Source organism: Dermochelys coriacea, chromosome 7, assembly GCF_009764565.3.
Source record: "Dermochelys coriacea isolate rDerCor1 chromosome 7, rDerCor1.pri.v4, whole genome shotgun sequence".
In the NCBI taxonomy this organism is placed as follows: domain Eukaryota; kingdom Metazoa; phylum Chordata; order Testudines; family Dermochelyidae; genus Dermochelys; species Dermochelys coriacea.
Window position 1 is genome coordinate 13,562,642 of NC_050074.1, and position 18,324 is coordinate 13,580,965.

At 38.2% G+C, this 18,324-nt stretch overlaps 1 protein-coding gene across 5 annotated transcripts in view; it reads left to right on the forward strand.

Moving 5' to 3' along the window:
• The window catches only part of CNTN6 (contactin 6), a 223,589-nt gene that overhangs the window by 196,445 nt on the left and 8,820 nt on the right, over positions 1-18,324 (forward strand). For 4 of the 5 annotated variants that reach the window (XM_043518977.1, XM_043518978.1, XM_038411465.2 and 1 more), the window contains 8 exons: positions 998-1,173; positions 1,533-1,650; positions 2,637-2,795; positions 2,887-3,036; positions 7,320-7,390; positions 10,961-11,195; positions 11,876-11,991; positions 13,453-13,639. In XM_043518977.1, the coding sequence (XP_043374912.1) occupies positions 998-1,173; positions 1,533-1,650; positions 2,637-2,795; positions 2,887-3,036; positions 7,320-7,390; positions 10,961-11,195; positions 11,876-11,991; positions 13,453-13,639 (1,212 nt within the window). The remainder of the gene's footprint in view (positions 1-997; positions 1,174-1,532; positions 1,651-2,636; positions 2,796-2,886; positions 3,037-7,319; positions 7,391-10,960; positions 11,196-11,875; positions 11,992-13,452; positions 13,640-18,324) is intronic. The other variant, XM_038411464.2, reaches the window with a different exon arrangement.

The following is an 18,324-nucleotide window of genomic DNA, read 5'->3' on the forward strand; positions in this document are numbered from 1 at the left end:
CATTTTTCCCCCACCGCCACACACACACACACACACACACTTACGTTTTTCAGAACATATTACTATCATTGAATGGATTCTGTGCACATTTTATTCACATGCATCTGAATTCTCATGATTTTATAAATGTTCCACCAAATGCATCCGATGAAGTGAGCTGTAGCTCACGAAAGCTTATGCTCAAATAAATCTGTTAGTCTCCAAAGTGCCACAAGTACTCCTTTTCTTTTTGCGAATACAGACTAACACGGCTGCTACTCTGAAACCTGTCCCACAAAGGTTATGTGTCAAACATGCCAACAATAGTAAAACCATATAAACCACTGTCTTTCCCCTTCAGCAAGCTATCTTTCCCTTTAATGAGAGCTGCTTCTCTCGTTATCAGTGTATGGGGGTAAAAAAGATTAAATGATTTTTCAGTCTGTTGAGTCATCTCCTTTGGAACCTAAATACTGCAATGCATGTGACACTGTGGGAAATTAAAATAGGAAATAAAAAGGGCAAGAAATCTCTATTTAAGAAGTAAGAAAACACAGTGACCACATTTTATTTTGCTGCAATATTCTGCAAGGACAGTTTTTCAAAGTCTGCATCATCATTTCTCTTCCCCATCTCTGTGTAGTCTTAGCAGCCTCAACAATATCTGCTGTTTTGTTTGAATTTAAGTCAGATCGAGTAAGTATGGGATTTATGAATCAGCATACTATAGGAGATGAATAATTTGGTATGTTGCACATTTTCTGTTCTTCTCTAAGATATACTTAGCACCCATTGTATTCACAGTGCTCTTGGCAAGAGGCTATAAATGGTTTATAATGCACTGGAATCATCAACATGTCAAAGATCAGTTTCTTTAACAGGGACAGTAGCAGAACATTAGATCAATTTTAAACCATTTCAGAAATCACTGCAAAAATCATTCAAATATTTTTTATTACAAACGTATACTGGTATTTTTATACACTTGTTTATAATAAAGAATGATTTTTCTCAACAGAGAGGACTGTAATTATTGTTCCACCTTCTAAAATGGATGTTACAGTTGGAGAGAGTATAGTCCTACCATGTCAGGTATCTCATGACCCCTCCACTGAGGTTGTGTTCACATGGTCATTCAATGGAGATGTGATAGATTTTAAAAGAGGAGTGAATCATTTTGAAAGAATTGGAGGAGTAAGTTCTTCAAACTCTTTAGTGCTTCATCAAGCTATTCTTAACAGTCCTTAAACCACATAAACATCTTTTGTAATTCCCATTTTTGATACGCATGTCAAATCACTGCTCCTTTATAAAAGTTACATCCATTTAGTTTGCTTTCTTATATTTCATAAACATGCTCAAGTTATTTGTGAAGCCATAAAGTGTTTATTTATATCAGCCAAAAGTGTCAAACTGATATAAACTGATGACAGCAATGAATGCTTTAATTTAAAAGCTGCATTTTTATTAATATTTAGCAAGTTATAAAAATGTCCGTTTAGAAAACATGTTGTGAGTGATTAGTTTTATCTTTTCCTTCCTTTTATTTCCAGGAATCTGTTGGGGATTTGATGATAAGAAATATTCAGCTAAATCATTCCGGGAAATATGTTTGTATGGTACAAACAACCATAGACAGTCTATCTGCAGCAGCAGATGTAATTGTAAGAGGTAAGTCTATTAAGTGTAGAATTCTAACGTAACTTATGTAAGAATGTGAAATATGTAACATCAGCAACTGGGTTGGTGAAATTTAAAATGTTGTGGGTCTCTGGTATAACAATGCAGCTATGTGATGGTGTTTCCTACACTCATTGCTCTCTTTGGACCAAACTCTGTTGGGTAGGTACTGGCCAAAGTAAGGGTGGTGAGTAAGTGCTCATTCCAATTGGAGCAAGCCCCATTTAAGGTAAGGTGACAAACATCCTCCCCAAGCATTCCAGTAAATGGGGAGGTTATCTCCACAGTTTGCACCAGCCTTCAGAATGGCACAGCCTGCTCCCCCACAGGTGTGCCCAGGTTATTCTTCACGTTGATGCAAAGAAGCAATGTCATGATCCTGCCTTCTCTCCTCCCCCCATTTAGAGTTCTTAGGATGGAACGTTCTGTGCATTCTACTGGTTGCTGAGACTCCAATTTTGTGGCCCTTGCTAAAATACAGGGATATAATTAAGAATCTAAGAAGATGCTCTACGAATCATGTTGAAGCTCAATTATGCATCCATTTCAAACTTTAGGAAAAGTAAAATTCTATTAGATATAAGGCTCCATCCCATAACCTTTGCACACCCTAATCCCCCATTAACTTCAGTGGGAATTTTGGATATTCAGAGAATGTGAGGTCCAAAATCTTATTTTACATAGTCATATAATAAAGCTCTTTCAACTGAGTTCTGGTTCCTTCATGCTAACAATAGAGATATTTAAGTTCAATATCTTGTTTTAAATACCCCAGGAATGTCATTTTTTCAAGCATTTAATGAAGACATGAAACCTTGAGAGCTAGATTATGTAACTCTTACTCATGTGGGTGAGCCCTTATTTCCATGAGACAGGCCAACTGACTTCAGTGAGTGAATATGGGTTGCACAATCCAGTCCAACAATGAATTCAATATCCTAGCGCATCAGTTACTCTAAAATATATGTTTCTATAAGGCCCTCCAGGTCCCCCACAAGATGTTAGAATCGAACACATTTCTAGCACTACTGCCCTGCTATGCTGGAGACCAGGAACAGATAATAATAGTCCAGTCCAAATCTACAGTGTTCAGACAAGGACTCCTTTTTCAGTTGGATGGCAGGCAGTTTCAACCGGTAAGCAATTTGAAATTTCTGGTTCACTTTCATGCATGTCACAAGACTTACTCCAAAGGTGCATTGTCATTCACATGTCTTTTGTATTTAGTTCCTGAAGTTCTCAATGGTAGAACCTATTCAGCAACAGTGACTGGTTTAAACCCTTGGGTTGAATATGAATTCCGTGTGGTTGCCGGCAATAGCATTGGGATTGGGGAGCCAAGCAGACCATCAGAGCTGCTAAGAACGAAAGCATCAGGTAAGTTTTCCTGATTTGTTCCAATGATTTTAGAAACCTCCTAGTCACTACTCTGTTCTATTTAAAAATGAAATTACATCACGCTATGGGACTGCTCAAAAGCCCACTGAAATCAATGAGGATTTTGCATTGATATCAATGAGCCATGGTCCACACCCTGTGTGCATTACATTTGTGGCAGCATCTTTCAGTTCATAATATGCGAATTCAGTCTTAATGAAACTCCAATTATATCAATGGAGATTCTCTCTCTTACACCGGGTCTGAGGTTGGCCATACTGTTATAACAAGATATGAATTCTGTTGTTTAAACACTAATCACAGATCTTGTTTTCTGCCTGTTATAATGGTGTGCACATGCCAGCCACTGAGCAAAGCATCAGTATGGAATGGTTAATGTCATCTTCCTGAGTAGAATCCCTAACAAAATCTTACATCTTTATTCAAAATTTGTCTGAGATCTCCGCCACCAGTATCTGGGCGTAATTGAAGGAAGTAACTTAGGACAACATCCAAAGACCACCAAAGCCAATAGGATTGTATTCAATGATTTCAGTGGCCAAAAGATCAGTCCCTTTGCTACAAAGTCAGCCTAGCCCATACACATTTCTCTAACCACCTCCTCCTTCAGCTCTTTTACCTACTTCGTGAGGGACTCTACCATCAAACACCTCTTATGTTGGTTGGTTCCCCCTGCTTGGCTTTTTCCAGTGAGGATATGCAGGCTGCATTCCCTGCAAGTCAAGACTAGAGCCTGAGCAGAAGCCGCCAGGGTCAGGACACCTATCTGGTGGGGACCCCCATAGGTGCAAACAGAGGAAAAGCTAGCAGTAGTGTTGGTGACATGCCATTTTCCTCCCATTGTGGGTTCTTCCTTGTAGAGTACCTACAAGTTAGGGAAAGGACTTTTTTTTAAACCTACCTTCCTCAACTGGCAAACTCCATTAGGCTCCCATATGCCTTCATCTTACCAACTACTTGAAGAATGTCTACACTGCAACTAAAGGACGATGGCCAGCTGATGTGGAGCTTGGGCGAAGGGACTGTTTAAATGTGGTGTAGACATTTGGTCTTGGGCTGGAGCCCAAGTTTTGGGACCCTACCCCCTTCTCAGGGTCCCAGAGCTCAGGTTCCAGCCCAAAACCAAATGTCTACACTGCAGTGAAATAGCCCCTTAGTCCAAGCCCTGCAAACCTGAGTCAGCTGGCACAGGCCAGTCTCAGGTGTCTAATTATTATGTAGAAATACCCTGGTACATACTTTTAAAAGTGTGGGCCCCGCACACAGCAGGAATGAGTGACTCAACCCCTCTCACTCAGCTGCCTCTAATTACTGGTCTATTCAAATAAAAACTCAACTGCTCAGACTTCTAAAGGCCCTGCCAAAAAACTGGTGCTAACTCACCTAACTGCAGGGCAATCTAGCCCAGACAGTCCTCCACCACATCTAGATTTCAAAACACAGAAACAAGCCCCAGAATCCACCCAAACTCAATGACAAGTTCCCAGTACAAAAAGAGCTCCTTTGTCCTCCCAAGTTAATGAATAAGTCAGAAGTGCTCCAGAGATAGTCACCAACTGTCTAATGCCCTTAGTCTCCCAGCTGTCTTTATTTTACCATCCCCTGGGAGCCTATGTGCTTTTTAAAGACTGGGGCCCAACACAGCTGGAAGGGATGACTCATCCCTTCTCATTCAGCTGGTGGTGATGAATAGAGGGAAAATACAGTCTAGCTTTTCTTAAGAGCAAGGGGAGTATGCTGCAGCCCCAGAAGGGGTATAATAAATTGCTACCTTCTCCCCCTGGAGCAAGTGGGGAGTATGAGAGGAATTGTGACTTACTAAAACTGCTGTTGGGACAGTACAGCTGTGTGCTATCCTTCACATAGGACTGAGCATGAAAGTTCAGTATAGCTCACGGGAGGTTCTAATTCCCCACCAACCTAGAGTGATACAAATACCAAAATACCTTCTCAGGATGAGGTTTCAGAAGCACCTATTGCAGTCAGGGACTTTTGATTCCCTCCCTTAATTAGCAATGCTGCTGTTTACATGATGCTTCAGTGAGAACTAGTGTGTTGGAATTCAAGCTTCCTTTCCATCAGGAAAAGCTTTCAGTAGCTCTGCTAGGGGGCTGCACAAGACTAGATGTGAAGAGATGGCACTTGCACAGCAAAAACAACCAAGACCCAACAACAGTAAGACCATTTAAAATAGGGAATTGGGGAGCAATTGAAATAAGAGAAAAGAACAACTTTCTCACAATGCATTCACTAGGGCCTGACCGAATGTCCATGGAAGCCAGTGCAAAGACTCCCATCAATTCTATTGCATTTTGGGCCAGGTCTTAGTGCCTTAAACACTTTATTGCTGTAAAACATTCCAGCTGCTGTATATACAGCCTGAATACAACTGCTGTGCAAAGAGATATACTAGACACAGCCTAGCATTCTTTTCTTAACAGAATATGAATTCACAGCAAGAACACAGGAGTGGCACCAGAAGACTAGCAGTGAAAGGGTAAATTGGAAATGCCCTGTTGTAATAGCTATTTTGCCAGCTAAAACCTGATTGAGCATTAGTAGATTTGTGGATGCAAATGAGCAACTGCTCATTTCATTAAAATGCAGCTGAGAATTAATTGAGCATCCGTTGGTGCACTCAACCGTAAATTTTCATCTGTTTCTCAACTATGACCCAGTTGAGGCTCTGTTGAGCAGTAGTATAAATTTTTCCCCATGCGAATGTAGTAAAGACTGAACTCATTTAACACATGTGCTAATTGAGCATCAATGGGTTCATGGAACAGTGGAGCACGAGTTGAGTCTGGCTTGAAAGTCTTTTTCTTCATTTACTTCCTTAGATTAATCCCCCTCCTTCCCATCTTAAATTCCTTAACTATGAAGCACACAGTGACGTTGGATATGAGTGATAAAATTTAATCACCAAAAGATCATACTTTACTTTCATCAAATACAGTCATTTTGAACAATATTCTCTCCAAATTTCTAAAAATGGAAAAACAAAGCTATACAAATGGTCTGCACCCAGTCCTCTGAAATGTTGTACAGAAGATATGAGCTTGAGGCTAAACTTGCGCTATAGAATATGTTATCTTGGAGAGAGATTTGATTCATATACAAAATTGCTAGAGAGGATGAAGCCTCACAAAGGTTTAGAACTGTACTGGAGTAATTAGTGTGTGGTCATGTGGTCATTTAGTGTGTGGTCATGTATCTGGTTAACAACAATACAAAGCACGTCAATATATATGGCTGCTATCTTCCTGATATTGAGTAGTAGCTTATTTATGTCATTAGTCCCATAGAAGATTGACAAGAATAAGGGACTTCTCACGGTAAAGGTGATAGAATTTGGCCCATAAGGTCAGATTCCTCTACCTGTACTCTGGTTTAATATCAACTTAGTCCACAAATTGTCCCACTGAAGTCAATGGGTATGATTTTATGGTGTGGCAACATATAAGGGCCCTAGTGGAGATGAGAATTCTTCTCAGTGGTGCTACTTGTGGGGTGCTATTTAATCTGAGTAATGCTGTCAGAATCTGGCACATTGTGAAATAGCAGAATCTGGTTCACAGAAAGAATCGAAAACAGTTTTCTTTTGCTGGGAACTTATTGCAAGAGGCAGGGAATTTCCTTGGCTTTTTTCCCTCCCTTCCTCATCCCTCACTTGGGAGTTCTATGAAGTATGCTCCTCATCTTGAATCACCACTGCATTACATTAGTTGGACACCGGAACTATAGTGTCATGGTGAATCAAGCCCCCATATTTATGTACCATTGGCCTCTTCTGATTGCTTGTCAAAGAACAAGAACAAATGTGGTGGCATTTTTTTTCTGAGTGCTGACTTTCTTAAGAAAAAGGAAAACCTATATTTAATTAAAAATATATATTTCTCTAGCAACATGTTTACTGCACAAATGTATAATTAGCCAGAAAATCAATAGTATAGTAGCTACAGTCTGAATGGAACATTTGCCAATTAGTTGATGCATATTAGTGTCAGATCCTTGATGTCACTAGGTTCTTTAATTTTTCGAGCCAGGATACCCATGTATCAAACACATCTCTGTCCCCGGTCTTAGAAAACTGAAAATGTGTAAATATAATTTAAACTCATTTAAAGTATACTGTTGTACCAGAGTCCATGCATTGCATTTTGAGTCGCTGTATATAAAAACAGCTGAAATGCGAGACTGCAATCATGCATTTGACAACAGCTGCTGTGAATCGCAAGTCACAAATGTCCTTTGTTCTTTAGTTCCTCTAGTGGCACCTACAAATGTGAGCGGAGGTGGAGGGAGTCGCTCTGAGCTCATCATCGCATGGGAGGTAACTTTTAAATCAATTGATCTAAATAGTTTTCTAAAAGAATGTGGGTGAAATCCTAGGTCCCTTGAAGCCAATGGGAGTTTTGTCATTGATTTAATTTGAGCCAGGACTTTTCACCCTCTGCCTGGCAAAGAAATACTCAGAAAGATACAGATCAGGTTTTCTTTGTCATTAATAATTTATAGAACTAAACAGTTTGAGAGGCATACTCTACATATATTTAGAACACATCTATAACCCTGTTATCTCTATTATACAGAAAATTGCTTAACACGCTAATCTGCTTGGCCATTTTCTGCATTAAACATTTTTTACATTTTTGTTTGCATGTTGTTTATTCTTGAATACTAAGCTGAAAAGGCAGATTTCAGAGTAGAAGCCGTGTTAGTCTGTATCCGCAAAAAGAACAGGAGTACTTTTGGCACCTTAGAGACTAACAAATTTATTTGAGCATAAGCTTTTGTGGGCAACAGCCCACTTCATCGGATGCATAGAATGGAACATATAGTAAGATATATATATATAAGTTGGAAGTTACCATACAAACTTTGAGAGGCTAATTAGTTAAGATGACCTATCATCAGCAGGAGAAAAAAAACTTTTGTAGTGATAATCAAGATGGGCCATTTAGACAAATAACAAGAAGGTGTGAGGATACTTAACTTAAGAAAATAGATTCAATATGTGTAATGACCCAGCCACTCCCAGTCTCTATTCAAACCCAAGTTAATGGTATCTAGTTTGCATATTAATTCAAGCTCAGCAGTTTCTTGTTGGAGTCTGTTTTTGAAGCTTTTCTGTTGCAAAATTGCCACCCTTAAATCTTTTACTGAGTGGCCAGAGAGGTTGAAGTGTTCTACCGGCTTTTGAATGTTATGGTTCCTGATGTCAGATTTGTGTCCATTTATAATTTTGCAACAGAAAAGCTTCAAAAACAGATTGCAATGAGAAACTGCTGAGCTTGAATTAATATGCAAACTAGATACCATTAACATCCGATGAAGTGAGCTGTAGCCCACAAAAGCTTATGCTCTAATAAAGCTGACAAGGCATAATCTATCATGTATTAAAAGAGATGAGGTCTTCAATGCATACACTTAGTATTAGAGAATTAAAGACCAATCACACATCCAAAGGAAATCTCTTGCTTAAAATATACAAGCCACAAGATACGGTCTGGACTAAACCTCCAATCACCACTCCTAGAATCAGTGATAGACACCTAAAACACTTACTTCCCTTCAGGTTTTTTGTTACAGATAAGAAACGTGACTTGGATTTTCTGATCTGATTAGGGGATTTAGACACACACAGCTCTCACTGAAATTAATGGGAGTTACACTGTTAAATATTTTAGTTGTCTTAGACAATGTCAACATGTATCTAGATAGATAAAAGGAAGATTCAACCCAGATTGCAGGGTGGAGACCACACCCTTTCCTGTGTATGAAAGAGCTGGGGAGAGTGAGTATATATGACATTCTACAAAATGAAACATGTTTTAAGGGGAAAGACTCCCATTTATTTTAATGGACTTTGAGTCAAGTGCTTCAATTCACAGTGCTCCCTCTCTAAGTGGCGGAACTTCCTCCATGGTTCAGGATGATCGGGGAGCGTGATCTGATCCTGTCCCTCGAGTTTGCTTCCCTTTGTAAAGAGTGGAGAGTCCTGAACTCATAGATAGGGTAATTCTAGAGAAGATTAAGGACAATTAAATGGTGCAATTTCCATAATTAGTGGCCACAACTAATCAAAATTCACCTGCGTTTGATCATATGTTAAACAGACATTTCACTCAGCCTCCTTAGATAAACTCTTCTTCTATTACACAGTGTCAAGAAATAAGTGGCAGCTCTTGATTTCCATGGCCTTGAGAGATGACACTGCTGCTATTTTCTTCCCTCATGGAAAGAATCTAAGAGCAAATGGTGATTCCAGTAAAATATTTTACTGTTTCTTACTGAGCAAATAGGAATCTTGGAATCAGAGTTTAGATTGCACAATTGGGCTTTTTGTTTCTTATAGTGCTACAAAGGTATTTCTCGTCTTGTATATCAGGCAACCTGTGTACCCATGTCACTTCAATGATGGTTTTCTTATTTTTCAATATACTACTTTTTCCACTTTTTGGTTTCCTCTCCTCTGTTCATCCATCATGAAGAAAGAAAAGAGCAACAACCCCAAAACACCCACATCAAATTATCCCTGTTTTGAAATCTAACATATTGAACTCTACAATCTGTCCTGAGGAGCCGCCATGGGAGACGCTTATTATACCAGGCTAACAAAACAGAACACAACTCTTCTGCTTCCTGTGATGAACTGACTAAGCACCCGATTAAATCTGAGGTCACAAAAGCCTCAAAACAAATTAAGTGCTCTAGCAAATAGCTTAAACTCTGACATATCCCCCCCCCACACACACACACACACCGTAATCTATCATAGTTAACTCTCTCAATCCTGAGTAAGAAATAGAAGGGGAAACTATACTATGGAGGGTTTTGAGGATTAATGTTTGTAAAGCACTTCAAGGATGGTAAGCTCAATATAGATGCTAAGCTTTACTATTTCATGTCTTGCTTGCCATTGGGCTCAGGAGGATTAAAGAAAATAAGCTAAAATATGATTCTTAAGAAACTTGTTATGCTCTTCTTGCTTTTTTTCCTCCTTTTTACAATATTAATGGTCATGGTGATTCCGACACACAGTAGATCTTTGAACTGTAAGCTAAGGCTCACTGAAGCTTCCGGTGTTCTTCCTGTCTTTGTGTATACCTCCAGATTTTCTACCCCTTTTGCATGGCTGCTTTTCAGTGCATCTTTATTTGATGTAAATATTTGCACGACATGATATATTGCTAAGGAATACATCCGGTATATCTTGTATCATGCAGCACTGATCCTTTCATTTTCTTGTTCAAAATATTACACAAATATTCTCTCTCCTTGAAATGCCAATGTGGCAGTATTTTTTTTCTCATAAGAAAAAGGGCAAACTGGCAACAACGCTGATGAAATTGCCCGCTTGGTATGAGTCATTAATAGATACCTTGAGAGGAGATTTCAATAACATCTCTATGCAAGATAAACTTAAATAAGGACATTTTTATGCACTTAGGATGGCACTCATGCTAAAAATTGAAATAAAAGTGGTGTGCTTATAAATATGCAATTAACATACACTTATGTATATACATTTGCTCTTTTCCAAATTCTTTTCTCCTTATAAATCATCCAAAGTTAGCATTTCAGTCCCTGTGGGGAGAAAAGATTCCGATACAACCTGAGTTGAGTGAAATGCTTTTAATTTTAAAAAACTTCACACTTGCAAGAGCATGCCTTTAATGGGACTGATCAAATCTTTTGTTTCTAAATTGATTGCCTCAATGGACATATTGTTTTGATTTTTATTTCAATATTAAATTGACTGATGGAGCAAACTTTATTATCTTCTCTAAGGCACAGTCAACGAGATCAATACAACTGAAATATACTGATAGAATGAAGATTCAATTAAAACCATATATACTTTCAAATGTTTATTGATTGATTTCCTCTACATCTACAGTCAGTTTCTGAAGAACTACAAAATGGGGAAGGTTTTGGCTACATCATTATGTTTCGGCCTCTTGGTTCAACAAGCTGGACGAAGGCAGTAGTGGCTTCAGTAGAAGCATCAAAGTATGTCTACCGAAATGAAAGTATTATACCTCTCTCTCCTTTTGAAGTTAAAGTGGGTGTCTACAATAATGAAGGAGAAGGGACTCTGAGCTCTATATTCATTGTCTACTCAGGAGAAGATGGTAAACAGTATTTATTATTATTTATTTATTATTATTATTTACATTTATTTGTGTTCTATTAGCATTTGTAGATCCCCAGCCACGATCAGGGCCACACTGTGCTAGGCACTGTTCAGATATTCTAAGAAACACTCCATACCCCAAAGAGATTACAATCTAAATGCACAAGACAGGCAAAATGTGGTAGAAGAGGAAAAAAATATTACCTGTATTTTATACATAGGGGCTGGAGGTGAAGAGAGCTCAGGGCCAGATTTTCAAAACCACTCCATATCTAGCAGCCCCGACTGAGTGAATTCAGAAGAAGGCTAAATGAGGCTGCTTATTGCCAGATTTTTCTAAAGAGTTTGGCATCCAAAATGTCAAACTCTTTTATAAATGTGGCCACTTATTTTGTCGCTTAAGTTGGAGCTGAGCTTTTCTGAAAATCTGGCTCAAGGTATAGGTGCTAAGCCTTTTTGAAAATCATGCCCTTACTGACTTAGCCAAGGTCACATATGCTGTCTGTGCAAAACCAGGAACTGTAACCAAATTTCCTGAGTCACAGACTAGTGCCTTAACCATAATACCTTTTACTCCTTTTAAGTTCTTGCACATTTGATGTTCTAACTTTTAATCAAATGATATGTTCTGTAAATTGCATTTATTACAGACATGCATTTTCTTTTTTATGATCCCAGAGCCACAGATTGCACCAATGGGGGTTTCTGTGCAGAGCTTTTCAGCTTCTGAAGTTGAAGTATCTTGGAATGCTATTGCATGGAACAGGCATACAGGAAGGGTACTTGGCTATGAGGTGATGCACAAAAACATTAATTATATATTTGGTTGAAAGATGTTAAATTCAGATTTCGCCACAATCATATCTCTTCCAAAAGCCACGTATATTCTAGCTTGCCTTCCATTACAGCGAGTTAATGGATAAGAGACCTTCACCCAACTCTCATTAGCAACATTTCACCTGAAATAATCACAAGTATTTACAGTCCTATATCGCAGTTCTGTCTATGCCTAATGGACTAAAGTAAATTAAACCTTCACGAACAGCACTTAGGTCTACACTTTTGCATTGAGTACTATAAGAGGAGTTGCATTTTATTCTAAAAACCATAACTATCTAGCCATCTATTCATGTTCTTATAGCGTAATCATCACTACAGTATCTGAGCAACATCGGGTGGCTTTGAGGCATATAGATGAGTTAGAGCAAGTATTTTAACATTGGGTCACCAGTACAAATCCATTTGAAATTGAGAGTAACTGAAAGTAGTTACCATGAAAAGACTGTTCTGTAGCTTATATGAAATACATTGGTATTCTCAGTCCATCTCCTAGTGAATAGCTGTCCAGGTCATAAAAAATAACGGCTTACAATAACAGCACATTTATCCCATTTCACACAGTCATCGGCAGTCTCTAGCATTGAATGGTCATGAAGACTTGATCCAAACTCCACGTGGATATACACCACATGCAACCCCATTGGTATCAATGGGTTTTCCTGGGATGTAAATTGGGAAAGAATTGATCCCAAGAGGTGGTGCCTTCAGGAAGGCACAGTGGTGAAGGTTGGGGGAAAGTTTTTTACATTACCATTATTTGTGCTCTATATGGTCTATGAATATGCTAACACTGAAATATTATTTGTGCTTCCAGTGCTGTAAATTCAACCCATTTCACGTGCACTGTGAAAAAAACCCACTTCTCTACATAAAATAAACCTAGAATAAATCAAATGCAGACAACAGAAATATTTAAAATTCTATGGTCCTATCATTATGAACATACGTATCAAACAAAGTGGCAGGGGTGTAGAGTATGCAAGCCTTACTAAATCAAACATCCATTAGAGCAAGAGAAAGGTCTAAGTAAATAATTGCTATTGTATCAAAACTCATAAGTAAAAACTTCCTTGATGGCTGATATAAGTGTCTCACTGTGTCTTTTTAAGTCTTTTTCAAATATGCTCAAATTATAAAATCAGACAAGCCTTTAAAATATCTTATCTTATCAAGGTTTCCCTTTTGGACATCTATAAAGCTAAGAATTTCTCATTTGCTTTTCTAATTTGTATTCAGAGTCTGAAATTTTATTTCTTCACTATAAATATTCATGGCTAATTTTATTTCCTGACAGTTTCAATTACAAAACATGCTGTCTTTCTTGAAACCTTAGTTGTTGGCTTGTCTCATTTCCAATCAAGACTGTAATTGGTGGGAAAACAATGAACTGCCTGTTCTTTGCTCTTAATATTCAGGTTTTATACTGGACAGACGATTCCAAGGAAACCGCAGCTGGTAAAGTTAGAGTCAGTGGAAATGTAACAGCAAAAAACATCACAGGACTAAAGGCCAACACAATATATTTTGCAACAATAAGAGCTTACAACACAGCTGGGACAGGACCAACCAGCACTCCAGTCAACATCACTACTAAGAAGTCACGTAAGTATTTAATTTCATACGCAATAAGTGATACAAAAGCAGAACAAATGCCTAACCTTAAATCAACATATCACAATGCATCTTTGTTTTATGTGGTGATGTTAATAAATGGATCCAAAATAGCTTCACAGAATTAAACGGTGCATTTACAAAATAAAATAAATTAATGTATCTCTCCTTCTGCTGTTAATAGACAGAGTAGTCAACATTAAAAAGACAACATTTACCAACAGTTTCCTACCCTGTGATATCCGAGATGCCAATTCAGTAAATAGGCAAAGGGAACTCCTGGGGTGAAATCCTGGCCACAATAGATATGACTAGGCTACAACTAGACACCTGTGTCTGGCCTGTGCCAGCTGACTGGGGATAAGAGGCTCAAGCTAAGTGTCTGTTTAATTGCGGTGTAGACATTTGGGCTCCAGCTGCAGCTTGAGCTCTGGGACCCTCCCACCTTTCAAGGTTGTAGAGGGCTGAGCCCGAATGTCTACACCGAATTAAACAGACCCTTAGATCAAGCCCAAGTCAGCTGAAATGGGCCAGTTGCGAGCAATGTAGACTCATCTAATTATGTCAATGGCAAAACTCCCATTGATTTCAATAGGACCCTGATTTCACCCCTGCAGATTATTGTATCTGTTCTATTCTACCTTTAGGTGATTCCCCCAGTAATTCCCCATTTTTAGAACATAAAATTACTATGGCATTTCAGATGCTGCCATGTGGCAGCCATTGATAAATATTTACTTTTGAATAGCAATTATGTGCTGCATTTCTGCATGTTTTCATATGTGATTTCAAAAGAGATGGCGAGTCAATAAAGAAAAACTGTTCCAAATGGCTAACAACAATATCTGGAACCAGGAATACGAGTCTGGGGTGGGTTCTTTTGTAAATGTTACTGGATACATTGTTTCCACTGTTCTGCAGAGTGAAACAAATATATGTATTGGATTCATATAAAGGCAGATTATTTAGTCATTTAAATTTCCCATAGTAACAGAATTATGACAAAACATGTCACTCCTTTTTTAGAATGCGGTCCAATGAAGCTAATAACTGATGGTGTTTTAAGGCTTGATTCTCCAAGATGCTGAAAAACTCCTGGAAGTATCAAGTACAATCCAGGAGCTACCAAGCATCTTGCAGGATAGAGTCTTTAAAGTGGTGTGAGAAACCTATTAGTTAACAGTAAACATTCATTAGAAAAAGCATTATGCCACATATCTACAAAGAAGGGCTGTATTTGTAGAATCATGATAAGAATAAGATTTAAGACTGATCCAATTCCTGTGGAAGTCATTAACATCAGTGGGCATTGGATAAAATGGATAAAAATAGCAAGAGTTTGCAGAAAAATTTTGTGCAATAGTGAGCATCCAGATTCAAAACAAAATCTGACAGGTTTCGGAGTAGCAGCCATGTTAGTCTGTATTCGCAAAAAGAAAAAAAATTTGCACTGAATGCATCCGATGAAGTGAGCTGTAGCTCACGAAAGCTTATGGTCAAATAAATTTGTTAGTCTCTAAGGTGCCACAAGTACTCCTTTTCTTAAAACAAAATCTGAATATTAACCAGACATGTCATGTCTAGATGAGATCTAACTAAGCATATTGTTCTCAAAGGCTTAAATCAGCTACTTAAACTTCTTTTGCCCCGTGAAGATTGATAACATTTACAGCTAGAAATTGTGCTGATCCTTAATTAGATACAGTGATGGGAATGTTAGACATATAAGTTACTAAGCAGTATTCAGTTTTTCCTTGCTATCAAATATATTCAGAATACCTGTCAAGGTTCCTTCCCCACTCTGAACTCTAGGGCACAGATGTGGGGACCTGCACGAAAGACCCCCTAAGCTTATTCTTACCAACTTAGGTTAAAAACTTCCCCAAGGTACAAACTTTGCCTTCTCCTTAAACAGTATGCTGCCACCACCAAACATTTTAAACAAAGAATAGGGAAAGACATCACATGGAGACATCTTTCCCCAAAATATCCCCCAAGCCCTACACACTCCCTTTCCTGGGGAGGCTTGAGAATAATATCCAAACCAATGGGTTACAAAATCATCAAAGACCCAAACCCCTGGATCTTGGAACAATGGAAAAATCAGTCAGGTTCTTAAAAGAAGGATTTTATTTAAAAATTAAAAAAGAAAGGTAAAAATCATCTCTGTAAAATCAGGATGGAAAATACTTTACAGGGTATTCAGATTCAAAACACAGAGGATCCCCCTCTGGGCAAAACCTTAAAGTTATAGAAAGCAGAAATAAACCTCCCTCTTAACATAGGGAAAATTCACATAAAACAAAAGATAAACTAATGCGCCTTGCCTGGCTTAACTATACTGGTTGCAATATTGGAGATTTGGATTAGGATGGGTTGGAGAAGATTGATTTCTGTCTGGCCTCTCTCAGTCCCAAGAGAGAACAACCACGTAAACAAAGAGTACAAACAAAAGCCTTTCACCAAGATTTGAAAGTATCTTGTCCCCTTATTGGTCCTTTGGGTCAGGTGCCAGCCAGGTTAACTGAGCTTCTTAACCCTTTACAGGTAACTGGATGTTACCTCTGGCCAGGAGGTATTTTATAGCGCTGTATACAGAAAGATGGTTACCCTTCCTTTTATATTTATGACAGTACCTCTCACATATTTATCTTAACCCCAGTCATAATTCTGCTTTTTTTCTGCCTTTATTACATATCATTTCTAGAGATGAAAAAATACACATACAAGGGGCTCTATAAAGCCAAATATATTATTATAGTGCTGTCTGGATACTCTGCTATACATTTTTGGCATCATTTTCATAATAAATTCCTAATTTTCAGTGGTATCTGAGTTGGAAGTGAAAAATAACTTAGGCAGAAACTTGGCATAGAACCTGGAAATATGGCATATCCTGGAAGCAAAACATACTGGCAACTAAGAGGAAAAAAATGACTTTTTAATATATAGCATTATGATACATTATGAAAGCTCAAAAGTGTCTCAGTACATCCAGCTTATGAGGACAGTTTTCCTTTTCTCTTTATATATTTCAAGTATTATTTAAAAAAAATTAGAGTTAGAGTGGAGTTCTCAGTCCAGAATTAGAGTCTGTGTGAAAAGCCCTCAATGTTCTCAAAATCTTTTGCATTTGCTTGTTGCTCCTGAATAATCTGCCCTTCCTCCTGAATATTAGGCTTTAGAAAAGGTGAGTCCCCTATTAATGTCAATTTAAGAGACAATTTTATTGAGTATTGCCATCCTTATTTTTGTTTAACTGCATCTCCTTTTTAGATTGTATATTTCTTGTTTGCATATGGAGAGGTGGTCATGTATGCACAGGTATAGGACTTTATGCTGACTAACAATGCATTGAAATATAATCCCTTTAAATAGTACACATCAAAATGCCACAAAATATCTTTTTATGAATTAGAAAAAGACTGCAATGTTCAAAAGGGTGTCCAATTCCCATTGAAATTCAATGAGAATTGGACACTTAGCTCCATTGACAGAATCATACTTAGGGCATAAGGGAAGGCCAAATAATTCAAGATCTACCCTTCTCACTCTAAATTTCTAGTTACAGTTCATATAGTTTATTTTATCCACAATAAATTTGGTCATCATAACCTTGGGTCCCATCTCCCCAGCTTCAGCCCACAACTTACATACTGCTTCCTGGAACGGATCAACAACTTTTGCTGCTAGAAAAATTAAAAGGTATCATTTTGATTGTCTTGTAGGAGAGAGAAAATGTATGTTTTGTTTTGTACTGGTTTTTGTAACCTTCACTATCAGCAAAACTGAATTTTGCCTATTCCTCAAAAGAGTACATCAGAATTAGAGCTGAACACAAAATTTGTAACAAACAGTTTATCCAGTGAATTTAGCCCTTTTTCCTTTCTGAAGTGACTGCTTTATGCAGATTAACTTACCCTTCAAAATGATTATTTTGGGTGAAACTTTTTAGCCTATGGATTTCTTGTGAGCTGCTTACTACATATATCAGTTTGAATATGTTATTGTGTGGCTGAGTGCCTTCTTGTGGCCTCAAGGTAGTCCTGCAAATAGCCCCTACCTCAATTTCTGCCTTTTAGGGGCTTCTTATATAACTCACAAATCCTTTTGACCATTCACACATCTCCTCAGTTTCTGGTTTATTAAATTAATAAATATTCAAATCCCTCCTCAAGTTGATCTGTTTACATCTTCTCATCAGGTCACTTGGAGGCCTCCTGCTCATGATCTCAATCCCAGAGTCCCAGATTTCTGTGCTGGAACCTACTCACTCCCAGCAACCCTTTTATCTCTCTCTTAGAAGTTCTCCATAACTCTCTCAGCTCAACTCTGGTATCTCAGTGTTCTCTACTGTAGCCTATTTACTTTCCACAATCAGTCATCTCCCTCCATCCCCACTCTAGTTTCCTAGGGAATATCATCTCTGCAGCTTTCCGCTGCCATTAATAGCAGATAGGGCTGAGCCCTGCTTGGGTATGCCTGCTTAGTAACTAGGGTTGGCTAGCACTTAAAGAGGCGAGCCACCCTGTTACAGAGTATTTGAAATTTACAATCTGTTATTCAAGTGGTGTGATTGGTCACCTACACACACAGTAAGGTGTTACTCACCATGACTGAAAATGGCAGAATCTGTCTCTTAATTTCTTAGAACCTTAATTTATCTATCTATTAAT